The sequence below is a fragment of the Oryctolagus cuniculus genome, chromosome 6 (assembly GCF_964237555.1).
Source record: "Oryctolagus cuniculus chromosome 6, mOryCun1.1, whole genome shotgun sequence".
NCBI lineage: Eukaryota > Metazoa > Chordata > Mammalia > Lagomorpha > Leporidae > Oryctolagus > Oryctolagus cuniculus.
Genome location: NC_091437.1, coordinates 595,922 through 617,313, shown reverse-complemented (window position 1 = coordinate 617,313; position 21,392 = coordinate 595,922). Strand labels below are relative to the sequence as shown.

The 21,392-nt window shown below is 51.7% G+C and overlaps 1 protein-coding gene across 1 annotated transcript; it reads right to left on the bottom strand.

Annotated features, from left to right (window-relative positions):
* Nucleotides 1-19,434: 19,434 nt before the first annotated feature.
* LOC127488839 (olfactory receptor 2T27-like) lies at nucleotides 19,435-21,151 on the bottom strand. The gene has a single exon (XM_051839472.2). The coding sequence runs from the start codon at nucleotides 20,897-20,899 to the stop codon at nucleotides 19,970-19,972; it is 930 nt and encodes a 309-aa protein (XP_051695432.2). The 5' UTR covers nucleotides 20,900-21,151; the 3' UTR covers nucleotides 19,435-19,969.
* Between the last annotated feature and the right edge of the window lie 241 nt (nucleotides 21,152-21,392).

Below are 21,392 nucleotides of genomic sequence, written 5' to 3'. Positions count from 1 at the left end.
TTCCATTTAGGCAGTTACATATGATAGTCTCTGCCAGGACTGCAATTAACATCCATGCCTGATGCCCACATGGCCCTGGGGAAGCCTGCTCCCCCTGCTGGTGAGGAGCAGACCTGCAAGGCTCTGAGCTCTGCAGGACCTGCCCCTGCCAGGGACCCACCCATGAGGGTCCTGGCCTGCAGCTGTGGGACCTGGTCTGCTGTGTAGCCCCAGGAGAACCCATTGCTTTCATCAGAAAGGACGATTGTTGGATTTGGAAGCCGAATGTGACACTTTCCACCAGGGGACCCCGCCCGCTAAGTTAGCACTGCGCCAAGTGTGACAGGTAGAGGAGTTCAGGTGTGCAGAGGCCACCCCACCCCCACCTGTGGAATGAAGCAGCCTGGTGACTGACAGCCAGCACAGGTGGAGGCCCTGGGCCAGCAGCAGGGGAAGCAGCCCTGCCCTGAGAAGGCAGCCCTGAGACAGCACTGGAGCCTCTCTCCCGCTCACAGGCATTCTGGCCCCGTCCCTGTGTCAGGGCGCCTCCCCCACCTCTCTGTGAACCTGCATCTCAGGACCCCTGGAGGAACTGGATCCCAAGACATACCTTGCACGACTTCTGCAAGCCCATCGACACAGCGTTCTCCTGGGTTACATGGCAGGTTTATCTCTACACATGGGGGCATCATTAACTCCTATGCAAGAAGGGCACTGTGCATCGCCGGTCCCTACAGTCAGATAGTCTGCGAGGGAAGAGGCCTTATCATGACCGTGCTGTCAGGACGGAGCCACTGCATCCTGGCCTCCACACCACGCTGGCCACCACTGATGACCCAGACCCCCCAGGTCTGCCCCGATAGCCCGCCCAGTCTCTGAGCGTGTGGGGTATAGGCTGAGAAGAGAAAGGAGGGCCCAGCCTGTCCTGACTGTTGGTGTACTGGTATGTGACTGCTGCTAAATCTGTTTTCAAGCAGGAGAAAGAAATAAACCTCGTTTTTAAAACACAGGGCTTTGGGGTACTGGCACTGTAGGGTAGCACATAGGGCTGCCGCCTGCAGTGCCAGCATCTCATATGAGTCCCAGCTGCTCCTCTTCTGATCCAGCTCTCTGCTATGGATGGGAAAGCAGAGGAGGATGACCCAGGAGCTTGGGCCCTGCACCCACCTGGGAGACCTGGAAGAAGCTCCTGGCTCCAGCCTTAAGATCAGAAAAGCTCCATGGCCGGTGCCGCGGCTCAATAGGCTAATCCTCCACCTAGCGGCGCCTGCACACGAGGTTCTAGTCCCGGTCGGGGCGCCGGATTCTTTCCCGGTTGCCCCTCTTCCAGGCCAGCTCTCTGCTGTGGCCCGGGAAGGCAGTGGAGGATGGCCCAAGTGCTTGGTCCCTGCACCCCATGGGAGACCAGGAGAAGCACCTGGCTCCTGCCTTCGGATCAGCACGGTGCGCTGGCCGCAGCACGCCAGCCGTGGCGGCCATTGGAGGGTGAACAACGGCAAAAAGGAAGACCTTTCTCTCTCTCTCTCTCTCTCTCTCTCTCTCTCTCACTATCCATTCTGCCTGTCAAAAAAAAAAGAAAAAGAAAAAGAAAAAGAAAAGAAAAGAAAAGAAAAAAAACAAAAGAAAAGAAAAGAAAAGAAAAGAAAAGAAAAGAAAAGAAAAGAAAAGAAAAGAGAAAAGAAAAGAAAAGAAAAAGCTCCAGCCATTGCAGCCATTTGAGGAGTGAACCAGCGGTTGGAAGATCTATCCCTCTCTGCCCACCTCGCCCCAACCATGCTCTCTGTAACTTTTTCAAATACATAAATAAAAATCTTTTCAAAAACAAAACAAAACAAAACAAAAACAGGGCTTTGTTCACAAGCAGCGGTTCTCACACGGGGGCTCAGGAATCCCAAGCCCTGGGCTCTTCTGGGGGTGCTGAGTTAACCACTTCTGGCCAGCACCACACTGCCTGTGCCTCGTTCTCTCTCCCTCACAAACACAGGGTGGGGTTTTCCACATGGGAATGCACACATGTGTGAGCCTCCAGCTGTCTGGTATGTGACAACGCCACACTCCTCACTACTGTGTTTACTCGCCAAGTACGTGCTGATGGGTAAGGTGCTGCTTGCTATTTTGGATGAACTAATGAAGGTTTATAAACTTCCTTAGCTGGAATTTCCAAGACAGTAAATATTGACAGGGGAAGTGCACGTAAACCAGAGTTCTCTGGACTCCTCAGTAATGTGGGAGACCTGAGTCCTACAGGGCCCTGGGATCCCGAAGTCTGAGAACTGCTGGGGAGCGCCAGGTGCTGCTCCCAGGGGAGGCGTGGGCACAGCCCTGGAGACCCCTCTGGGGGCGCCTGATCCCCTAATGTAGTGCCTGGACCCCCCTAAGTCCTGGCTGCACCCTGACTCCAGTTCCTGCTGAGGAGCAGCGTGGGGCAGCCAGTGAGGACTCAAGGACTAGAATTCCTCCTGCACCACCACGGGGAGACCTAGATGCTCCCCGTCCTGTCTGGCCTGGCCCCGCCTCTGCTGTTGGGGAATGTGGGCGTGAACAAGCAAATGGAAGACTTCTCGCTGGCTCTGTGTCACCTGAGATAAAATGAAAATATGTAAATACTAAATGCAGCGGCTTCTGGCCAGCGCACACACGCTCCCCTCAGCGCAGTGCAGGTTTGGACGCAGCGGCAAGGGTTCCTGGGAAGAGAAAGCTGCTGCTCCATCAGCCACACCTGTGCAGCAGGGGAGCAGCAGAAATGCAGGCCAGACCCAGGAGAGGGCGGGGCCTACAAGTGGGCAGTCCAAGTGACCGCCTGGAGACCACCCTCCAGTCCTAAAATGAGAATAATCAGGGCCAGAGCTGTGGGGTAGCGGGTAAAGCCACTGCATGCAATGCCGGCATCCCCTTGGGCGCCAGTTTGAGTCCCGGCTGCTCCACTTCATATCCAGCTCTCTGCTTTATGCATCTGGGAAAGCAAGGTAGATGCCCCAGGTCTGTGGGCCCCTGCACCCATGTGTGGGAGACCCGGAAAAAAACTCCTGGCTCCTGGCTTCAGATCAGTGCAATAGCCGCCGTTGCAGCCAACTGGGGAGTGAACCAGTGGATGAAAGACTCCTCTCTCTCTTCTCTCTCTCTCTCCACCTCTCCTTCTCTCTCTGTGTAACTCTGACTTTCAAATAAATCTTTTTTAAAAAATGAGAATAATCAATTAGATTTGCTGCACCTTGTCTGCAAACCCATGTGCAACAACAGGAGAACAACTGAATGACATCACAGGAAGCAACCAGTCAGAGCCAGAGCAGGGCGGCTGCGGACAGATGCACCCATTTCTCCCACACATCCTGGGACGGAACCAAGAATGGAACAGGAGCTGTTATAAAAAATCAATCCCAACAGCAAACGGCAATGCGGAGACCTAGCTTGCATATTAATCACAGCATCACAGTGTCTTTCAAACAACCCAGAGAGACTCAAGATGGCCCAAGTATTAGAAGAAATGACAGAGTTACAGTTAATGTCTTAGCTATGATAACAGAACGCTAGTTATATCTTTTTAAAAGCTCTTATCAGAGATGACAGTGAAGTTTCTCTAGGGAAAATGACCAGACACACACACACACACATACAAGAGGGCACGTCACAAAGCTCCTGGAGAAATAGAATTAAAATATTAGTTTACTTCAGTGAAGAAAAATTTTAAATCCATGCAACAATGGGGTCTTCTAAAGTTTATGAAAATTGTATATTCTGAAAAAATTATGCAGGGATTTCAGACACACGTACATGTTCACTTTAACACATTACAGTAAAGTAACAGTGTCGGTCATTGCTGACATGGACAAGGGGCACGCACGGTCCCCGCGCTCTTCTGCCCGCTGTTGTCTGGTGTGGAAATGTCCGAGGTGAGAAGTGTGGAGGAACTCACCAGGCAGGAGCTGCCCCGCGGTGAGGCGGCGGAACAGGGCGATGCAGGCCCAGGCAGAGCTGCCGCCTGAGCCGCCTTTGCTTCCACAGCCCCAAGAAGGCTCCAAAATGATCCCTGACTGACCCGTCTCCCCTTGGCCAGGAGCTGCTCTATGACCCCCAGCCCTGGCCTAGCCCGGCCACATCTCAGGCCTCCCTCCCAGCCTGGCAGCCCTCCCCAGGCCTGCCAGGGGACAGTCCCAGGGTGGGGGGGCACACAGCCCAGGCTGACCTGCAGGCCAGCTGGCACAGGAAGTGATGCAGCTGGTATAGGTGCCATCAGGACATGGAGAGACAACGCTGCCGACACAGGGGGCATCAAATGAAGAGCACTGCGGACAGTCCAGGGACCCTGCAGAGACAAAAGAGCCCACGTGGCTCCATCTGGTGACACAGAGCAGAACACCACACCCACTCAGAGTTAAGAGGATGAATCCCAACCTTCTGGGGACCCCCAAATTGACAAGACAATGAGCTGCCCCATCTGTTCAGCACCCCACAGTCGGGGCCGCTCCAAAGGAGAGAGCACGGGGAACCTCGCGAACCCCATGAGCCACTGCCTGAGAGGTGGCCCCTGGCATCCCAGCAAGTGCCTGGTGATGCCCACGACCTCCTCTCATCCACCCGACACCCACCCGCTCCTGTCACCCACCCGACGCCCACCACCTCCTGTCACCCACCCGACACCCAACTAACCCTCCTGTCATCCACCCAATGCCTACCCCCGCCTATCATCCCCCAAGTGGGTCCCACACAGCTTCTCTCCACAGCGAGTGCTGCGATGAGACTGAGGACCAGGATGCCCTTCATGGTGCTGGAGCTCACCCTCCTGGGTGGGGCCATGAGCCTGGAACCTGGAGGGACAGGGGAGGCAGCCGGGGCTGGAGGGGGCCTGTCACCCTCAGGGGGTACAGAGCCAGGGGCACAGAGCCCGAACCCACGCTACCTGCTCTCATGTGCACCAGGAGCTCCCAGCCTCCACAGCTGCAGAGGTATCGTGCCCATGTGAGACCCAGCCGGGGCACGGCCCGTGGAGCCACTCGGATGCGAAGTGGGCAGGCGACTGACTCCCTGGCCCTGTCCTCAGTGTCTGTCTTCAGCTGGGATCTCCCCACTGCACTCACTCGGCACTCAGCAGCTCTGTCCCCACCACCACAGGCACCCACCTCCTGAGCACTGACTGCTTCCAACACGAGACACCCACCCCCTCCTGACACCCACCTGTCCACCCCCTCCTGACACCCACCATGCCCACCCTCTCTTGTCATCCAACTGACGGCCACCACCTCCTGTTATCCACCTGGGAGAGCAGACGGCTGGCCCTGCGGTGCTCTGCCTCGTTACTCATTTACCCCATAAACTAGGGTCACAGCAACACAGAGATATTAAAGGTCCTGTTTGTCCCCCACAGGAAACCCTGCCTCGTGGGGATCCTGGAGAGGGCACAGCACACGTGGTCAGTCTGTGGCCAGGCCACACCCTGGCCCTCTGAGCTGGCCCCACTCCAGGCCTCTGCAGCCTCGTCTGGGTGCAGGAGACCTGAGCACGCTGAGTGGGCTCCCAGCCTACAGAGGGCACAGGGCGTGTCCCCCAGGTGAGCACCTGCTGATCAGCCTCATCCTCAGAGGCCCAGAGGCCACACCCAGCCCAGGGCACACAGCCCACACACAGAGGGAGAGGTGACCGTGTGGTGGGACCCAGGGCCCTGACAGCCACCCCATGGGTGAGCAGTGCGGGGATGCTACAGTTCACGTCAGAGCCCTGTGTAGTGAGCAGAGCACCTTCCCACCACCAACTGCATCACCGAGCTCTCCCACAACCCGGCAGGGCCCTACCATGACGCAGGCTGGTGTCTCCCATGCAGGGGAGTGCGGCTCAGGGGCTGTGAGGATGCAGCACTCGCAGAGCTGCCCACAGAGATGGCACACACACACACACACACACAGAGAGAGAGAGAGAGAGAGAGAGAGAGAGAGAGAGCTGGAAAACACACACAGGGGGCACACAGACAGCACACAGAACACACACAGGTGGCACACGGTGAACAGTTAAATGACAGACAAACAATGTCCCAGCCCACACCCTCCCGCCCCTCCAGCTCCCACTGCCCTGAGCTGGGAACAGCAGAGCACAGGCCAGAGCACAAGCCATGAGAATGACCAGTCTGGGCCCAGCTGGACAGGACCTGAGCCAGCCCTGGGTGCCCATCCTGGGTCTCAGCTTCCCCCAGGCTCAGCCCCAGCCCTGCAGCCCCCACCTGCTGATCTGGCCAGAGACACTCCCAGGCCAGGTGGGTCCTCTGGGGGTACAGGTGTGTGGGACCTTATATAGCCAGTTCCCACAGTCAGGAAGGGCGCTGCCTTCTGGGGAGGGGCCTCTCGCATCCAGACTGTACCCTGCCCGACAGCAGGGACATGGGCAGCTTAACCTTTTGCCAGCTGTGTCCTGTGCCCTCGGAGACCTGAGAGCAGAGGAATTCCAACAACGCTCGTCAAGGCCAGCTGCGGCCAACGGGCCAGGGAGCAGGTGTGAGGCTGGCAGCACCCACTGTGCGCTGTGGCCCAGGAAGCGGTCCCACAGCCAGTTCAGGCCTCCCAGAGCAGCCCCAGGTACAGGAGAGAAACGTGGGAGGGTCCTGGTGGCACCCACAGGGGCAGGCTGGAACTCAGAACCCAGCTCCAGAACGGGTCAGGTCCCCTGGGGCAGGAGTCCTCGCCTCTCTGTTCAGGGTCCCCACCCTCCCCAGGGTCCCACAAACCCACTGTGGAGCTGACAGTCCCAGGAGGCGGGACTGAAGAACAGGCTGAGGGGGTCAGCGCTGGGCTCAACACAAACATGCCCCAGACCAGCAGGGAGTCCGGCTCTGCGCCCGTCAGTGCCTGGTCCACCCCGTCCCGTGCTCTCTGGGCCCGAGCTCCTGCTCCGTGAACGCAACACCAGGCACTACAGAGACCTGCTGAGAGTTTCTCTCTCCTGGACTCCCGTCCTGTTCCACCATGGCTTCCCAAGGCGACCTTTCAATAGCGGCACATGGAGCTGCTCCCAGGTGGAGCCCCACACTGAGGACTCTGGCAGCCTGGACCCCCCAAGGAGGACCTGGAAATGGTGCAGATGAAGATGGCGGGCCCTCCACCCAAGCACAGGCCAGGGAGGCCCCGTGGTCACCCTTAGAGCAGCGGCTTGGCCACAGCAAGCGAGCACTCAATGGGTCACAGAGTCAGCCTGGGTGAGCCAGGAGCCACTGTGGGGAGTGGGCTTGTCCAGCAGAGTCCAGACGTGGTGGTCAGGGGAGTCTACCCCATTTCAGAGCAACACAGAGAAGGTGCAACATGCAGCCTGCCAAATGCTGCTGAGTTTCCTCTGGAAACTTCCATTCAGTGGCTCATTCCTCCAGCTTAGCAACATAAGATCTGGATACAGTGCAATTACAGTGCCTGAGACTCCCGACCCAGCCACACCAAAGAGTAAATGTGCGAGCCTGACAGACAAGCCTGCAACAGTGCACGGCTGTACAAGATGCCTGCCTGTCCTGGCTCAGTGCAAAGCTGTACAAGGTGCCTGTTTGTACCCGGCTCAGTGCCCGGCTATACAAAGTGAGCCCCTTCCCTGGCTCAGTGCCAAGCTGTAAAGGTGTACGCCTGTCGCTTGCTCAGTGTACGCCTGTCCCAGCTCAGTGTTTGGCTATACAAGGTCCGCGCTGTCCCAGCTCAGTGCCCGGCTGTACAAGCTGTGTTCCTGTCCTGCACGCCCCATTCTTCACACAGGACGAGCACCACCACCCACCTCTGAAGCGCGGTTCTGACTGGGAAGGCACATGGCCTGCAGCCATCCAGTCACTCAGGGCTCCACGAACACTGCTTACCCCTGCCACAGCCCCCGCTCCTGAGCCCTGGGCTCCTGCACAGCTGCACAGGGCCTGGTAGAGGGAGAGGACCGAGGGGATTAAAGCCAGGGACACGCAATGATGGCTGCACCGGGAACCTGTGGGTCTCTCCCCTCACCTTCCAGAGAGAGAAATGAGGCCAGCACCCAGCCCTCCCGCCGGCCCTGGCCTGGCTCTGGGACACAGCCTCACCTTGGGCGGGTGGACGTGTCTGCACTCAGTGTACTGACCCAAGAACAAGTGACGGCTTCCACAGCCAATCCACTGCACAGATTCAGAGTGTTGGGGCTGCTTGGACACTTGAAGAAGTTGAATCAAAACATCCACTCAAGGTCTTGCAACTGCTCCATTTTAGTACCAAAAACTGCAAGACATTTTAGTACCAAAAAAAAAAAAAAAAAAAAAGATTAGGAAGAAAGCATATGATGTTCTTTTCACAGCACCAAGGAAATTCTGCTGTTAGGTTTGTTGGCAAGGTCACGGTCATGGTCCCATCAGTAGGGCTTCTTTGGTGGCAGCCACAGGTGTGGGGACCAAGCAAGTTCATCTCAGAATATGTTTGACACAGCAATTTCCCCAAATTCTCCTGGCATCAAACACACAGCAGGTTTGGAGAACTGCTGCATCCCACACTGTCTGTGCAACCTGCTGCCTCGGAGCTGCACCCAGGCTGCGGAGGTCAGCAGGGTGGCAGATGTGCCAGCCTCACTCCCAACTCTGCCAGAACAAATGGACAACAGTGCTCAGGAAATGAGGTCATGGCGGAGGCGATGCCATCCACACTGTGAGACACAGTCACAGCTGGAGGAGGGGACTCCGCACAGCGGGAAGCCCCTGACTGAACTGAGCCTTCTCTCTGCTGTTTTTATTAGGGTTAACAATGATCTAGACATTGGGTTTGGTGTGGGAATCATGGACATCCATGTACATGAAATTGTTGTTCCTTGTAAAAAACATTAGTTACAGGAGGTAACTGGAGAAATAAGAGGGAATCTCCTAAAATTTGTCCAGAGCACAATGCCATGAGGACCATGAGTGATGAGGAGTGACTCCCACAGCCCCCCGCCTCACCCAGGAGTGTGTGATGAGAACGGTAGGTACTCATATGATATTAACGGTAGTTAATATCATAGCAAGTGGATGGGTGGACAAGCACTGCCGTTCTGACAAAGGTTAGGACATCACACCCCTGCTTGGACACGTAGAACACAGGAACAGGAACTCTTACATCAGGTATGGAATAGGTCCTGTAAACATGGCTGTGGGAGTGTGATTTATCTTGAGAAAAATAGGATATAATCATCGGTACTTTCTCTATACAGTTAAAACCTTGTAAAATAAATCGATTAACCTTTAGACCTTGGACTGTTCATCTAGCACCTTTACATAAGTTAAGCAAGTTTCATAGAGCTGACACATCCATTATGAACAGAGAAAAGATTAATGGAAGGTTACAATGAGGCCATGGAAGGAAAATGAAGCAAAACAAGATAACAGAGAAAGGTTATGCACAGACGGTCCCTTGTGATGTGTTCTTTCTCAGAGAGAATAGAGTCTTAGGAGGAAGAAAGCTTAATGAGAACTATGTGTAAAGAGAATGTAAAATAAAGCTATGAGATGAACAGCAGAACGAGGCCTCCCCTTGCTCCCTAAACTGCATCTCCTCATCTCCTTTCTTCACCAATGCCTCCCCTCCTGGGGACCCCCTGGACCTGCCAAGCCTGCACCGTGGCGGTGTCAGGGAAGGCAGGTCAAACTACAATTCAGGACGGCCATTCTCGGTCTGGTGTGATAGCGCGGCAGGCTAAGCCTCTGCTTGCAACGTGGGCACCCACGTTGGAGCGCGGCTGAGCCCCAGCTGTTCAGTTAGGATCCAGCTCCCTGCTGATGGCCTAGGAAAGCAGTGAGGATGACCCAAGTGCTTGGTCCCTGCCACCCACGTGGGAGACCCTGATGGCCCTGGCTACTGTGACATTAGTAGAGTGAACCAGTGGATAGAAGATATCTGTGGGTGTATGTATGTGTGCCTTATAATAAATAATCTTTAAAAAGGATGGCTAGGGGCCAGTACTATAGCACAACAGGCTAAGACTCCGCCAACCTGTGGCACCAGCATCCCATATGTGCACCAGTTTGTGTCCCTGGCCACTCCTCTTCCAATCCAGCTCTCTGCTGTGACCTGGGAAAGCAGCAGAAGATGGCCCAAATGCTTGGGCCCCTGCACCCACGTGGGAGATCTGGAAAGAGCTCTTGGCTCCTGGCTTTGGATCAGCTGACCTCTGGCCATTGTGGTCATTGGGGAGTGAACCAGCAGATGGAAGATCTCTGTATCTCTGTCTCTCCATATGGCTGTCACACTATCTCTCAAATAAATAAATATTTTTTTTTAAAAAAAAGGATGCCTATTATAAAAAAAATCTAATTGCTGGGAAGGGTGTGCAGATCAGACTGTACCCTGTGAACAGGGTCCTTGTGAAAAACAAGGTGGAGATTCCACAAGAAGGCTAAGAGAGCACCTCCGTGTGAGATAGAGCCCAAGGCCTGCACCAGCTCTCCTGTCCCCTCTCCCCCAGGGGAATCTGAAATGCACTAATTTATCCAAAAAAAGAGTGTCCTTACCTTTTCAGCAGGCACAGGCATGGAGCTGACCAGGACTCCATGCTGTTAAGTAAAAACAACTATAGAAAACAAGAGATGTTAGTTAAAAATAACAAGGAAGCTCATGGAAGTGTTCTGGGAGCCGAGGCAGGAAACCTGGGGTTGAGGTGGAGGTGGTGCAACATGGGTCGGGGAAGCCCTGCCTGACAGTGAGCAGGGACGGGACAGGTGAGAGGCAGGCCAGGCAGCTCCAGGAAGAGAACCAGGCTGTGAGAGCCATCAGCTCCGGAGTGCAGGACAGTGTGTTGTTGTGGTGGTGGTTTTTTTTGTTTGTTTGTTTGTTTTTTTGCCAGGCAGAGTTAGTAAGAGAAAGAGACGGATGGAGAGTTAGAGACAGTGAGAGAGAGAGAGACAGAGAGAAAGGTCTCCCTTCTGTTGGTTCATACTCTAAATGGCTGCTACATCCAGCACACTGTGCCGATCCGAAGCCAGGAGTCAGGTGCTTCCTCCTGGTCTCCAATGCGGGTGCAGGGTCCAAGCACTTTGAGCCATCCTCCACTGCCTTCCCAGGTGACAGCAGAGAGCTGGACTGGAAGAATAGCAACCGGGACTAGAACCCAGGGTGCTGGCACCCCAGGCAGAGGATTAGCCTAGTGAGCCATGGCACCGGCCAAGGACAGTGTTTCTTGCTCTAGGAAGGGGCCACAGTTTTATCGGAGACTTCAAAGTTTATGGAAGAATTCCCAGTTTATTGAAGAATTAAAAGGTCATGTTCATATCCTTCCTCCTGTACTGATTCCAGGTCCTACACTGGTTCTTCCCCCAGCAGCTGCACAGTGGGCAAAGAGCTCAGGGCCTGCTGGCAAACCTGGTGCTGTAGTGCACCGCCGTGTGTGTACGTTTCTCCTGGGTCACACTGTCCCTGTCTGCGGAATTGGTCCCCCCACCACCACCCTGGGGAGAGGGAAAGCTGCCACCTCCCTCTAGAGGATGAAGTGGAGCTGGAAATGGCCCATGACCCCCACTCCTTCCAAGGGTGGTGGCCAAGTCAGGCTCAGGGTCTCAGCCAGTTTCCTCTGGTGGCTCTGCCAGAGTCACCGCCTCCAGGTGGAGTGGGTGCAGGTTAACGGGAGAAGGTGCTTGTGTAACAGGGGACTGCACGGCCTGGCTCCAGGAGACCAGCACTGCACCCTCTGCTCTCCAGTGTCCATGGGGATCTGCCACCCTGCACCTCGACCTTCCTCCCTTCCTCGGGGCAGCCTCTGAGGCAGGGGCACTGGGGGCCCAGCAGGGCGTGAGGGACTGGTCTCCGTGCCCCTTGGGACATGGTGGCATTTCCCTGGGGGTGGGAAGGGGACCACAGAGACAGGACAGCAGGGAGTCAGAGGGAGGAGAACCGGGAAGAGCAAGGGGAGGTGGAGAAGCAGAAGAAAGGTGTGGCCTCGCCTGTCCTCCCGCTCCCCTGCGACACCCAGGCCACGTTCTCCACCTGTGGGCTGCAGAGGCCGGCACTGTTAGTGAATCTGATGCCTTGGCTTGAAATCTGGTACATCTGAGACTCATGGCATCACCGGCACTCGTGTTCGCGCTGTAATGATTCCTCTATAAGACTGTTGAGGAGGGGCCTGACGCTGTGGCGAATAAGGTGGAACAGCCGCCTGTGGTGCCCACATCCCATATGGGTGATAGTTCGAGACCCAGCTGCTCTACTTCCGATCAGTCTATCTGCTGCAGTCTGGGAGGGCAGTAGAAGATGGCCGGAGTCCTTAGGGTTCCTGCACTCATGTGGGAGACCCAGAGGATGCTCCTGGCTCTTGGCTTCGGGTCGACTCAGTTCTGGCCATTGCTGCCAGTTGGGGAGTGAACCAGTGGATGGAGGACCTCTCTCTCTCTCTCTCTCTCTCTCTCTCTCTCTCTGCTTTTCCTTCTCTCTCTGTGTAGCTCTGACTTTCAAACAAATACATCTAAACAAACTAATAAAGAAAATAAAACTGTTGAGGAGAAAGCATTTTTACTCCACAAAAACAGGTGATAGGGAATACACGAGGAAGCACCATCAAGAGCCAGCAGAATGTGGAGCAAGTCAAGAGTGGCAACACCTTGCTCCTGCAGCACTGCCTGCCCATCTGGTTGAGCTCACTTAGAGGGTGTCTTGAGCCTCATCTGCAGCCTCACGGAGCCAGGCTGGACTAAATGCACAACAGAAGTGGGAAAGTGACATCACCCTGTTTGTGCCCGTTGCAGGAGTGGATGAAGGTTTTCTGTTAATAAGCAACCTCTGGGGCTTTGGAGAGCAGTGCAATTAGAAGAGCCAGCGGTGCTCACAGATCCCTGTCTTTCTTCACTTTCTCAGAGTCTTAACTGATTGTAGCAGTAATCTCTACTCTCACCATCACCAACAAGGTCTGACTCATGAAATCTGCGAGTTCCTTAACACATGGCCTTCACCTGCTGTACTTTACAGAAATACTCCCCGTGTGCATGTGTGTATGTGCATGTGTGTGTATGCATGTGTGCATGTGAATAGCCTCATTTCATCTTCAAGAAGATTTTACAAGATCCTGTTATTTTTCTTCTTATCTTTACAAGTACCAAATCTGAATCTCAGCGTTCAGCTGATGTGTCAAAGACACCTCGTCCGTATCGTGGTCAAGTAGAAACCTGAGGACCTCTCCTCCATGCCATCATTTTTTTGCTCTTAACATTGCTGATTGTACTCTGCTTCTCTCTGTCACTTGTTTGCCATCTATGTTGCTTTAGTTTTGAATTTAAAGTATTTGTTTTTATTTTAAATACTGACATGACTTAACAATCTTGAAAGTGCAAACTTATCCAATGAAAATTTTAAAACCATAATGCAGGGCTGGTGCCGCGGCTCACTAGGCTTATCCTCCACCTTGTGGTGCCGGCACACCGGGTTCTAGTCCCGGTCTGGGTACCGGATTCTGTCCCGGCTGCCCCTCTTCCAGGCCAGCTCTCTGCTGTGGCCAGGGAGTGCAGTGGAGGATGGCCCAAGTACTTGGGCCCTGCACCCCATGGGAGACCAGGAGAAGCACCTGGCTCCTGCCTTCGGATCAGCACAGTGCGCCGGCCGCAGCGTGCTGGCCGCGGCGGCCATTGGAGGGTGAACCAACAGCAAAGGAAGACCTTTCTCTCTGTCTCTCTCTCACTGTCCACTCTGCCTGTCAAAAAAAAATTAAAAAAAAAAAACATAATGCAGGGTCTGGTGCTGTGGTGTAGCAGGTAAAGCTGCCACCTGCAGTGCAGGCATCCCATATGAGTGCTGGTTCAAGGCCTAGCTGTTCCACTTTCTATCCTTCTCTCTGCCTTGGCCTGGGAAAGCAGTGGAAGATGGTCCAAGTCCTTGGGGTCCTGCACCCACATGGGAGACCTGGAAGAAGCTCCAGGATCCTGGCTTTGGATAAGCTCAGCTCTGGCTGTTGTGGCCATTTGGGAGTAAGCCAGTGGATGGAAGACCTTTCTCTCTCTCTCTTTTTTTAAACTTTTATTTAGTAAATATAAATTTCCAAAATACAGTTTATGGATTACAATGGCTTCCCCCCCCATAACTTCCCTCCCACCTGCACCCCTCCCATCTCCCACTCCCACTCCCATTCCATTCACATCAAGATTCATTTTCAATTCTCTTTATATACAGAAGATCAATTTAGCATATATTAAGTAAAGATTCCATCAGTTTGCACCCACACAGAACATAAAGTGTAAAATACTGTTTCAGTACTAGTTATAGCATTAATTCACATTGGATAACACATTAAAGACAGAGATCCTACATGAGAAAATTAAGCACACAGTAACTCCTGTTGTTGACTTAACAATTTGACACTCTTGTTTATGGTGTCAGTAATCTCCCTAGGCTCTAGTCATTATTTGCCAAGGCTATGGAAGCCTTTTGAGTTCACTGACTTTGATCTTAAGACAAGATCATAGTCAAAGTGGAAGTTCTCTCCTCCCTTCAGAGAAACGTACATCCTTCTTTAATGGCCCGTTCTTTCTACTGGGATCTCACTCGCAGAGATCTTTCATTTAGGTGTTTGGTGTGTTTTTTTGTTGTTGTTGTTGTTTTTGGTGTTGTTGTTGTTGTTGTTTTTTGCCAGAGTGTCTTGGCTTTGCATGCCTAAAATACTCTCATGGGCTCTTCAGCCATATCCGACTGCCTTAAGGGCTGATTCTGAGGCCAGAGTGCTGTTTAGGACATCTGCCATTCTATGAGTCTGCTGTGTATCCCGCTTCCCATGTTGGATTGTTCTCTCCCTTTTTGATTCTATCAGTTAGTATTAGCAGACACTAGTCTTGTTTGTGTGATCCCTTTGACTCTTAGACCTATCAGTATGATCAATTGTGACCTGAAATTGATCACTTGGACTAGTGAGATGGCATTGATACATGCCACCTTGATGGGATTGTATTGGAATCCCCTGGCATGTTTCTAACTCCACCATTTGGGGCAAGTCTGATTGAGCATGTCCCAAATTGTACATCTCCTCCCTCTCTTATTCCCCTCATAGTTAACAGGGATCACTTTTCAGTTAAATTTAAACACCTAAGAATAATTGTGTGTTAATTACACAGTTCAACCAATAGTATTAACTAGAACAAAAAAATACTAAAATGGATAAAGTATTAAATTGTACATCAACAGTCAGGACAAGGGCTGATCAAGTCACTGTTTCTCAAAGTGTCCATTTTACTTCAACAGGTTTCCCCTTTGGTGCTCAGTTAGTTGTCACCAATCAGGGAGAACATATGATATTTGTCCCTTTAGGACTGGCTTAATTCACTCAGCATGATGTTTTCCAGATTCCTCCATTTTGTTGAAAATGACCGGATTTCATTTTTTTGACTACTGTATCGTATTCTATAGAGTACATGTCTCATAATTTCTTTATCTAATCTACTGTTGATGGGCATTGGGTTGATTCCAGGTCTTAGCTATTGTGAATTGAGCTGCAATAAACATTAAAAAACAGGAGTTAGAAAAAAAGAAAAAACCATAATACAATCACCTAGTTGAAAAAAAGTTCTAGAAACTGTATCGTGCCTTCAACATACGAATATTTATTGACCATACAGAGTGTACCAGGCAATTAGGACCAGACAGGAAGGCAGACGGAAGCAACCGCTCTCTTGTCCTCACTGCTTTGCCACGTGGTCTTCCACAGAGTTCTGAGGGACACTGGACAATGGGAAGAAGAAAGGAATTGTGTCTTTTTTTTCACTTGTGGTGATGGTGTCTGGCAGCTGTGGCAGTGGTAGGCAATGCTCAAGACTGCAGCCACCACAGCCTGAAGGCAGCTTCTGCAGCACGTTTGGTTCTAGGTGTCAGGGTCACTGAGTCACCACCCGTGACCAGAGCAGGTGGAGTGGCAGCAGCCAGGAGAGCAGAGTGTTAGGGCCTCACGTAGCTCCAGGTAACCATCCTGCTCCTTGGGTGACAGCACTGCTCCATCCCAGGTCCCAGCCTTGCCTCCAGCCCTTGGCTGCCTTTGTAACCACCCACCCTCATCAACCCTCTCCCGTTGAAGCACATAGTGTTTGCATGGGAGTGGACACTCAGAAGGCTAACACTAAACCATCGATTCCACCACAATTGCAACCCTTCCCTTGGAGAGAACAGTTATGTGTGTTCAAATCTATAATTATGCATTATGAAAAATTATGCATGGATTTCAAAATGTTTTCACCAAAACCTCCATTTTAATTTCTTTTTTCCGTGAACTTTTTGGAGTATCCTTATATTTCCTAATAGCAAGGCTAGCCCGTGAGGATAACAATGTAACAGCTAACAAATTTTCAGAATTAAAAAATTGTGATGTTACTTTTACTAATCTGCAATTTCTATTCCAGTTTTGTTAAATTCTCAACATTGCCCTTTATATAAGTTTTATTCCCGTTAAGTGATTTCAGCCCAGGATCTTATACCGCATTTAGCTTCATAGATCAGTATCCTTTAATTTAATGGCTGGAAGTGTTTGCTTTTCATGACATTGGTATTTTTGAGGAACAGGGGTCAACAGCTTTCTAGAATCCTCAGTTTTCATGGATTCTCCTATTGGTTAAATTACCTCTCTGTGGTTGGACTGGAAGGCACCATCAGTGGCATCATAGATGGAGGAAGCTGACTCTTATTTCCCTCCCTGTGGGTGGTAAGTCTGATTCCCTGGCTAAGGTTATACACATTTCCCTACTTTATCATTACTATTTTTCCTCTCCAATTAATAGCAAGTACATGGAGAAACAATATTTTTAAAGTTTCTTGGAAGATTTTATTTATTATTTATTTGAGAGGCAGAGCTACAGTCGGTGAGAGGGAGAGACAGAGTAAGATCTCCCATCTTCTGGTTCACTCCCCAAATGGCCACAACAGCTGGAGCTGGGTGGATCTGAAGCCAGGAGCCAGGAGCTTCTTCCAGGTCTCCCACACAGGTGCAGGGGCCCAAGCACCTGGGCCATCTTCTACTGCTTTTCCCAGGCCACAGCAGAGTGCTGGATCAGAAGTGGAGCAGCCGGGACTAAAACCAGCGCCCATATGGGATGCAGGTGTCTCAGGCAGAGGATTAACCTGCTGTGCCACAGCACTGACCCCGGAGAAACAGTATTGATTACATTTGCATGATAAGCCACCCTATTCCACCACATGAAAAACATTTGATCTTTTAGGTCTATTCTACATACAGTCATGAGGGAGATTATTAAAAAATCTCCCCTTCCTGCTGTGCCCTTGTTAGGCTTTGTTGTGATGGATGTGTAACCAGGAGCTCAGTGTGTCTCCTCAAAGCTGAACACTGCACTAGTGTGTGGCTTTGCAAGTTTCTTGCCAGAAGTGGCCTATGGTTTCCAGTTGCCTGGAAACTGGTGAGAGGTGTGCTCACCTTGAGGGCCATTCTGACTCAAGCCACTCTTCCATGGGAGGAAGAAGGTCCCTGAGCTCCATTTCAGGACAGCATGGTCTCTGATTGTGCATCTCTGGAAAAGGATGTGTCCTTCTGAAGTCTTGCCTCTCTTGAGCTCCACCAGCAGATGGCACCTGGCTGCCTAGGGGACGGGACACCTAGGGGACGGGACCCTCAGAACCCTGTGGGAGACCACGTGCAAAGCAGTGAGGACAAGAGAGCGGTTGCTTCCTTCTGCCTTCCTGTCTGGTCCTAATTGCCTGGTACACTCTGTATGGTCAATAAATATTCGTATGTTGACCTCATGTTGGTGCAGAGGGACACGGTGTTTCTGATGTAAGCAGGGACCTTGGACCTCAGTGAGACCCTGCAGAGCCAAGTCCATTGTTTGGTGATGAATCTGCTGGGTGGAGTTCACTGGTGTCCTCTGATGCTCGGGAAATCTGTGAGCACTCACCTGCTGCCACAGATCCCAGCCATCTGTCCCAGGGATGCCCACCTGCCACCTGGAAGCAGTCCTAGGCAACACCCTGGTGAACACAGCATGGTCCAGAGTGGACACCAAGCTTCTTGGTCCCTTACTTTAAGCCTGCTATGTCCTGCATCCTTAAATCAACACAGACTCTATTCTAAGCCCCTTAATCTATAACTGTTGTATCCTGATCATTCACTAGACATGTCTATATCCTGGGTCCCTCACTCTACCCCTGTTGTATCCTGGTCCCTCACTCTACACCTGCTGTGTCCTGGGCCCCTCCCTCTACACCTGCTGTGTCCTGGATTCCTCACTTTACACCTGCTGCACCCTGGGCCTCTCACTCTACACCTGCTGTATCCTTGTCATTCACTTACATTGTCTATATTCTGGGTCCCTCATCCTAGACCTGTTGTATCCTGGATCCTTCACCCTATACCTGCTGTGTACTGATCACTAACTCTACACCTGCTGTATCCTGGTCCCTAACTCTACATCTACTATGTCCTGGGCCCCTCAAACTACACCTTCTGTGTCCTGGTTCCCTCATTTTTCACCTGCTGTATCCTGGGCCCCTCACTCTACACCTGCTGTATCCTGGGTCCCTCACACTACACCTGCCATGTCCTGGGCCCCTCACTCTACACCTGCTGTGCCCTGGACCCCTCACTCTACACCTGCTGTGTCCTGGGCCCCTCTCTCTACACCTGCTCTGTTCTGGGCCCCTCACTCTACACCTGCTGTGTCCTGGGCCCCTCACTCAGTCCATCAAGCTACACCCAGATGTATCATGGCTCCTTCAGTCTATGCACTATTCTGGGTCCTTCACTCTACACATACTGTATCCTCAGTCCCTTATTCTATACCTGCAGTATCATGGGTCTTTGATTCTACACCAGTTGCTTCCTGGGTCTCTCCGTGTACACCTGCTGTACTCTGGATCACTCACTCTATACCTACTGTTCTGGAGCCTGCACTTACACCTGGTGTATCCTATTTGCTTCACTTTACAACCAGCTGTTTCCTGGGTCTCTTACTCTGCAGAACTGGATGTGTCATGGCTCCTTCAGTCTGTACCTGATATATCCTGGGTCCTGCACTCTACACCTACTCTATCCTGGGTCCTTCATTCTACACCAGTTTTATCCTCTGTCAGTCACTCTACACACAGAGTTATCATGGCTCCTTGAGTCTGCATATGATCTCTCCTGGGTCCTGTACTCTATACCCAGCTGGACCATTTCTGCTTCATACTGTACCTGCTCAGTCTTGGGTCCTGTTCTCTATACCTGCAGTATCCTAGATCCCTTACTTTCCTCCTGCAGTGCCCTTGATCCTTCACCATATACCTACTGTATCCTGGTTTCCTCACTCTACACTCAACTGTGTCTAGGCGTGGGTTGCTAGCTGCAAAATTCTCTGGGTCTGTTTTTACTTCATGAAGTTTCTACCACTCTTTCCTCTAACTGGGTTTCTTTCTGTAGGAAAAAGAGAGACAGGAGACACTGTATCTGTCCTATGTTACCACTTTCTTCATCTCCCCACTCCTTTGGACAGAGAAAAGGGAGGGTTCCACCTGCTCATGAATGGTGGATACTATGGGTTAAATACTGGCCCACTGAAAGTGCCAAAAGTGACCAGGACAGGGCCAGGCTGAACCAGGAGCAGGAAATTCCATCTGGATCTCCTCCCTGGGTGTCAGGAAGCCAATTGATTGACCCATCACCTGCTGCACCCCAAGGCATGCGTTAGTAGGAAGCTACAACTGGGGACAGAACACTTCCGTATGGGATACAAGCACTGCAAATGGTGTCTTTTACTCCAAGGAAAACACACTCACCACAAGTCAGTTCTTGACAATGTGATCCAATAACTGATGTTGGAATAAGAGATAGAGACCATTAATTTCTGCACAGGTGTTACCTGCAACGTCAACACACATTCCCCAAAAGCTAATAAGTAACCACAGTCACCACTACGACTCTCAGAGCAACAGCGCACCAACAAGCAAATGCCATTGTGTGTGAACGCTGATATGCCTCTGCTCCTGCACCATGTTGTGTTTCCATGTGACAAGAACAGCACCTTAGGATTTGAATTGACCACGGATATGCCTAAGACTGAGGATGGGGCATTTCTGAGAGCGACGGTGGGGAGCGAGGATATTTTTCAGTCACAACACCTTCCCATGCACTTCTTTAGGGCTTCCAACACTTCCTTGTTCCTCAGACTGTAGATGAGGGGGTTCAGCAGGGGGGTCACAATGGTGCCAAGCACAGCTCCTATCTGGTCTTGCTTAGGTGTGTGGGAAGAATCTGGTGTCAGGTGGACGAACATGGCCTGACCAAAGCAGAGACTCACCACTGTCAGGTGGGAGCAGCAGGTAGTCAGAGCTTTGTGCCTCCCCTTGGGAGAGTTCATCTTGAGAACAGTGAGGAAGATGAGGATGTAGGAGGCCAGAATGAGGCTAAAGGGGATCAGGAGAAATGTGACCGTTGACACAAATTTCACCATCTCGTAGACTGATGTGTCTATACAAGACATTCTCAGTATAGCCAGGATCTCACACAGGTAGTGACTAATCACCCTGGGGCCACAGATAGGAAAACTCATTGGGTACCAAGTGTTGACAAGGGCTCCAAGGGCACCTCCAACCCAGGCTAAGGCAGTCACCTGCAGACAGACCCTGGGCCACATGAGGACTGCATATCTCAGGGGGCTGCAGACAGCCACGTAACGGTCGTAGGCCATGAAGGTCAGGAGCATGCACTCAGTAAGGCCAAGGGAGAGGAAGAAAAACATCTGAGCAGCACATGCAAAGAAGGAAATGCTCTTACTCCCTGTGCAGTAGTTGGCGACTGTCTTGGGGACTGTGCTGGAGATGAAAATCAAATCAATGACAGACATCTGGCTGAGCAGGAAGTACATGGGGGTGTGGAGGCGGGCGTCCAGGCCAATGAGCAGGATGAGGACAGAGTTTCCTGCCAAGGCAAGGATGTAGAAGACGAGGAGTAGGATGATGAGGAGGTCAGGGTACCTGAACTCAGGAAAGAATCCCAGAAGGATAAAATCAGTTGAGGTTTGATTGTCCTGGTCCATGGTTTCTCGGATATTTTCTTATTTGACTGAAAATCTACAAAGAGAATAATATCACAGGGAATGTGGTGCTTCACTGAAGTAGCTTTTGTCTCCTGGCCAGCGTCCTCTTCTCCATCACCCATGGCCCATGGCAAGGCTGTGCAACTCAATATTCCCGTAAAGGAGACATTAAGAACAACTCCATCAAATCAAAGTACCCTTATGAGAAATAACCAAAGGCACATCCTACAGTTGTTATGATCTTGGAGAATTGGTGTTGAGTTCCTTTGACTAACAATAACTTCTAAGTCAACAGTTCTTTCCCTTGCATTCTGGAATTTTCTATGTTCTAGACCCTGGTTCCCTCAAGTCTTGGGTGTTCCTGTTGTGAGGATCCTATTCTGCCTCTACTCCAGAGAGCATCTGCTGAGAGTCCTTTAGGCCCTTTCACAGAATGAATTGAAAAATTTTCATTATCAGCCAAATTATGTCAGCTGCTTATTCCATTTCACGT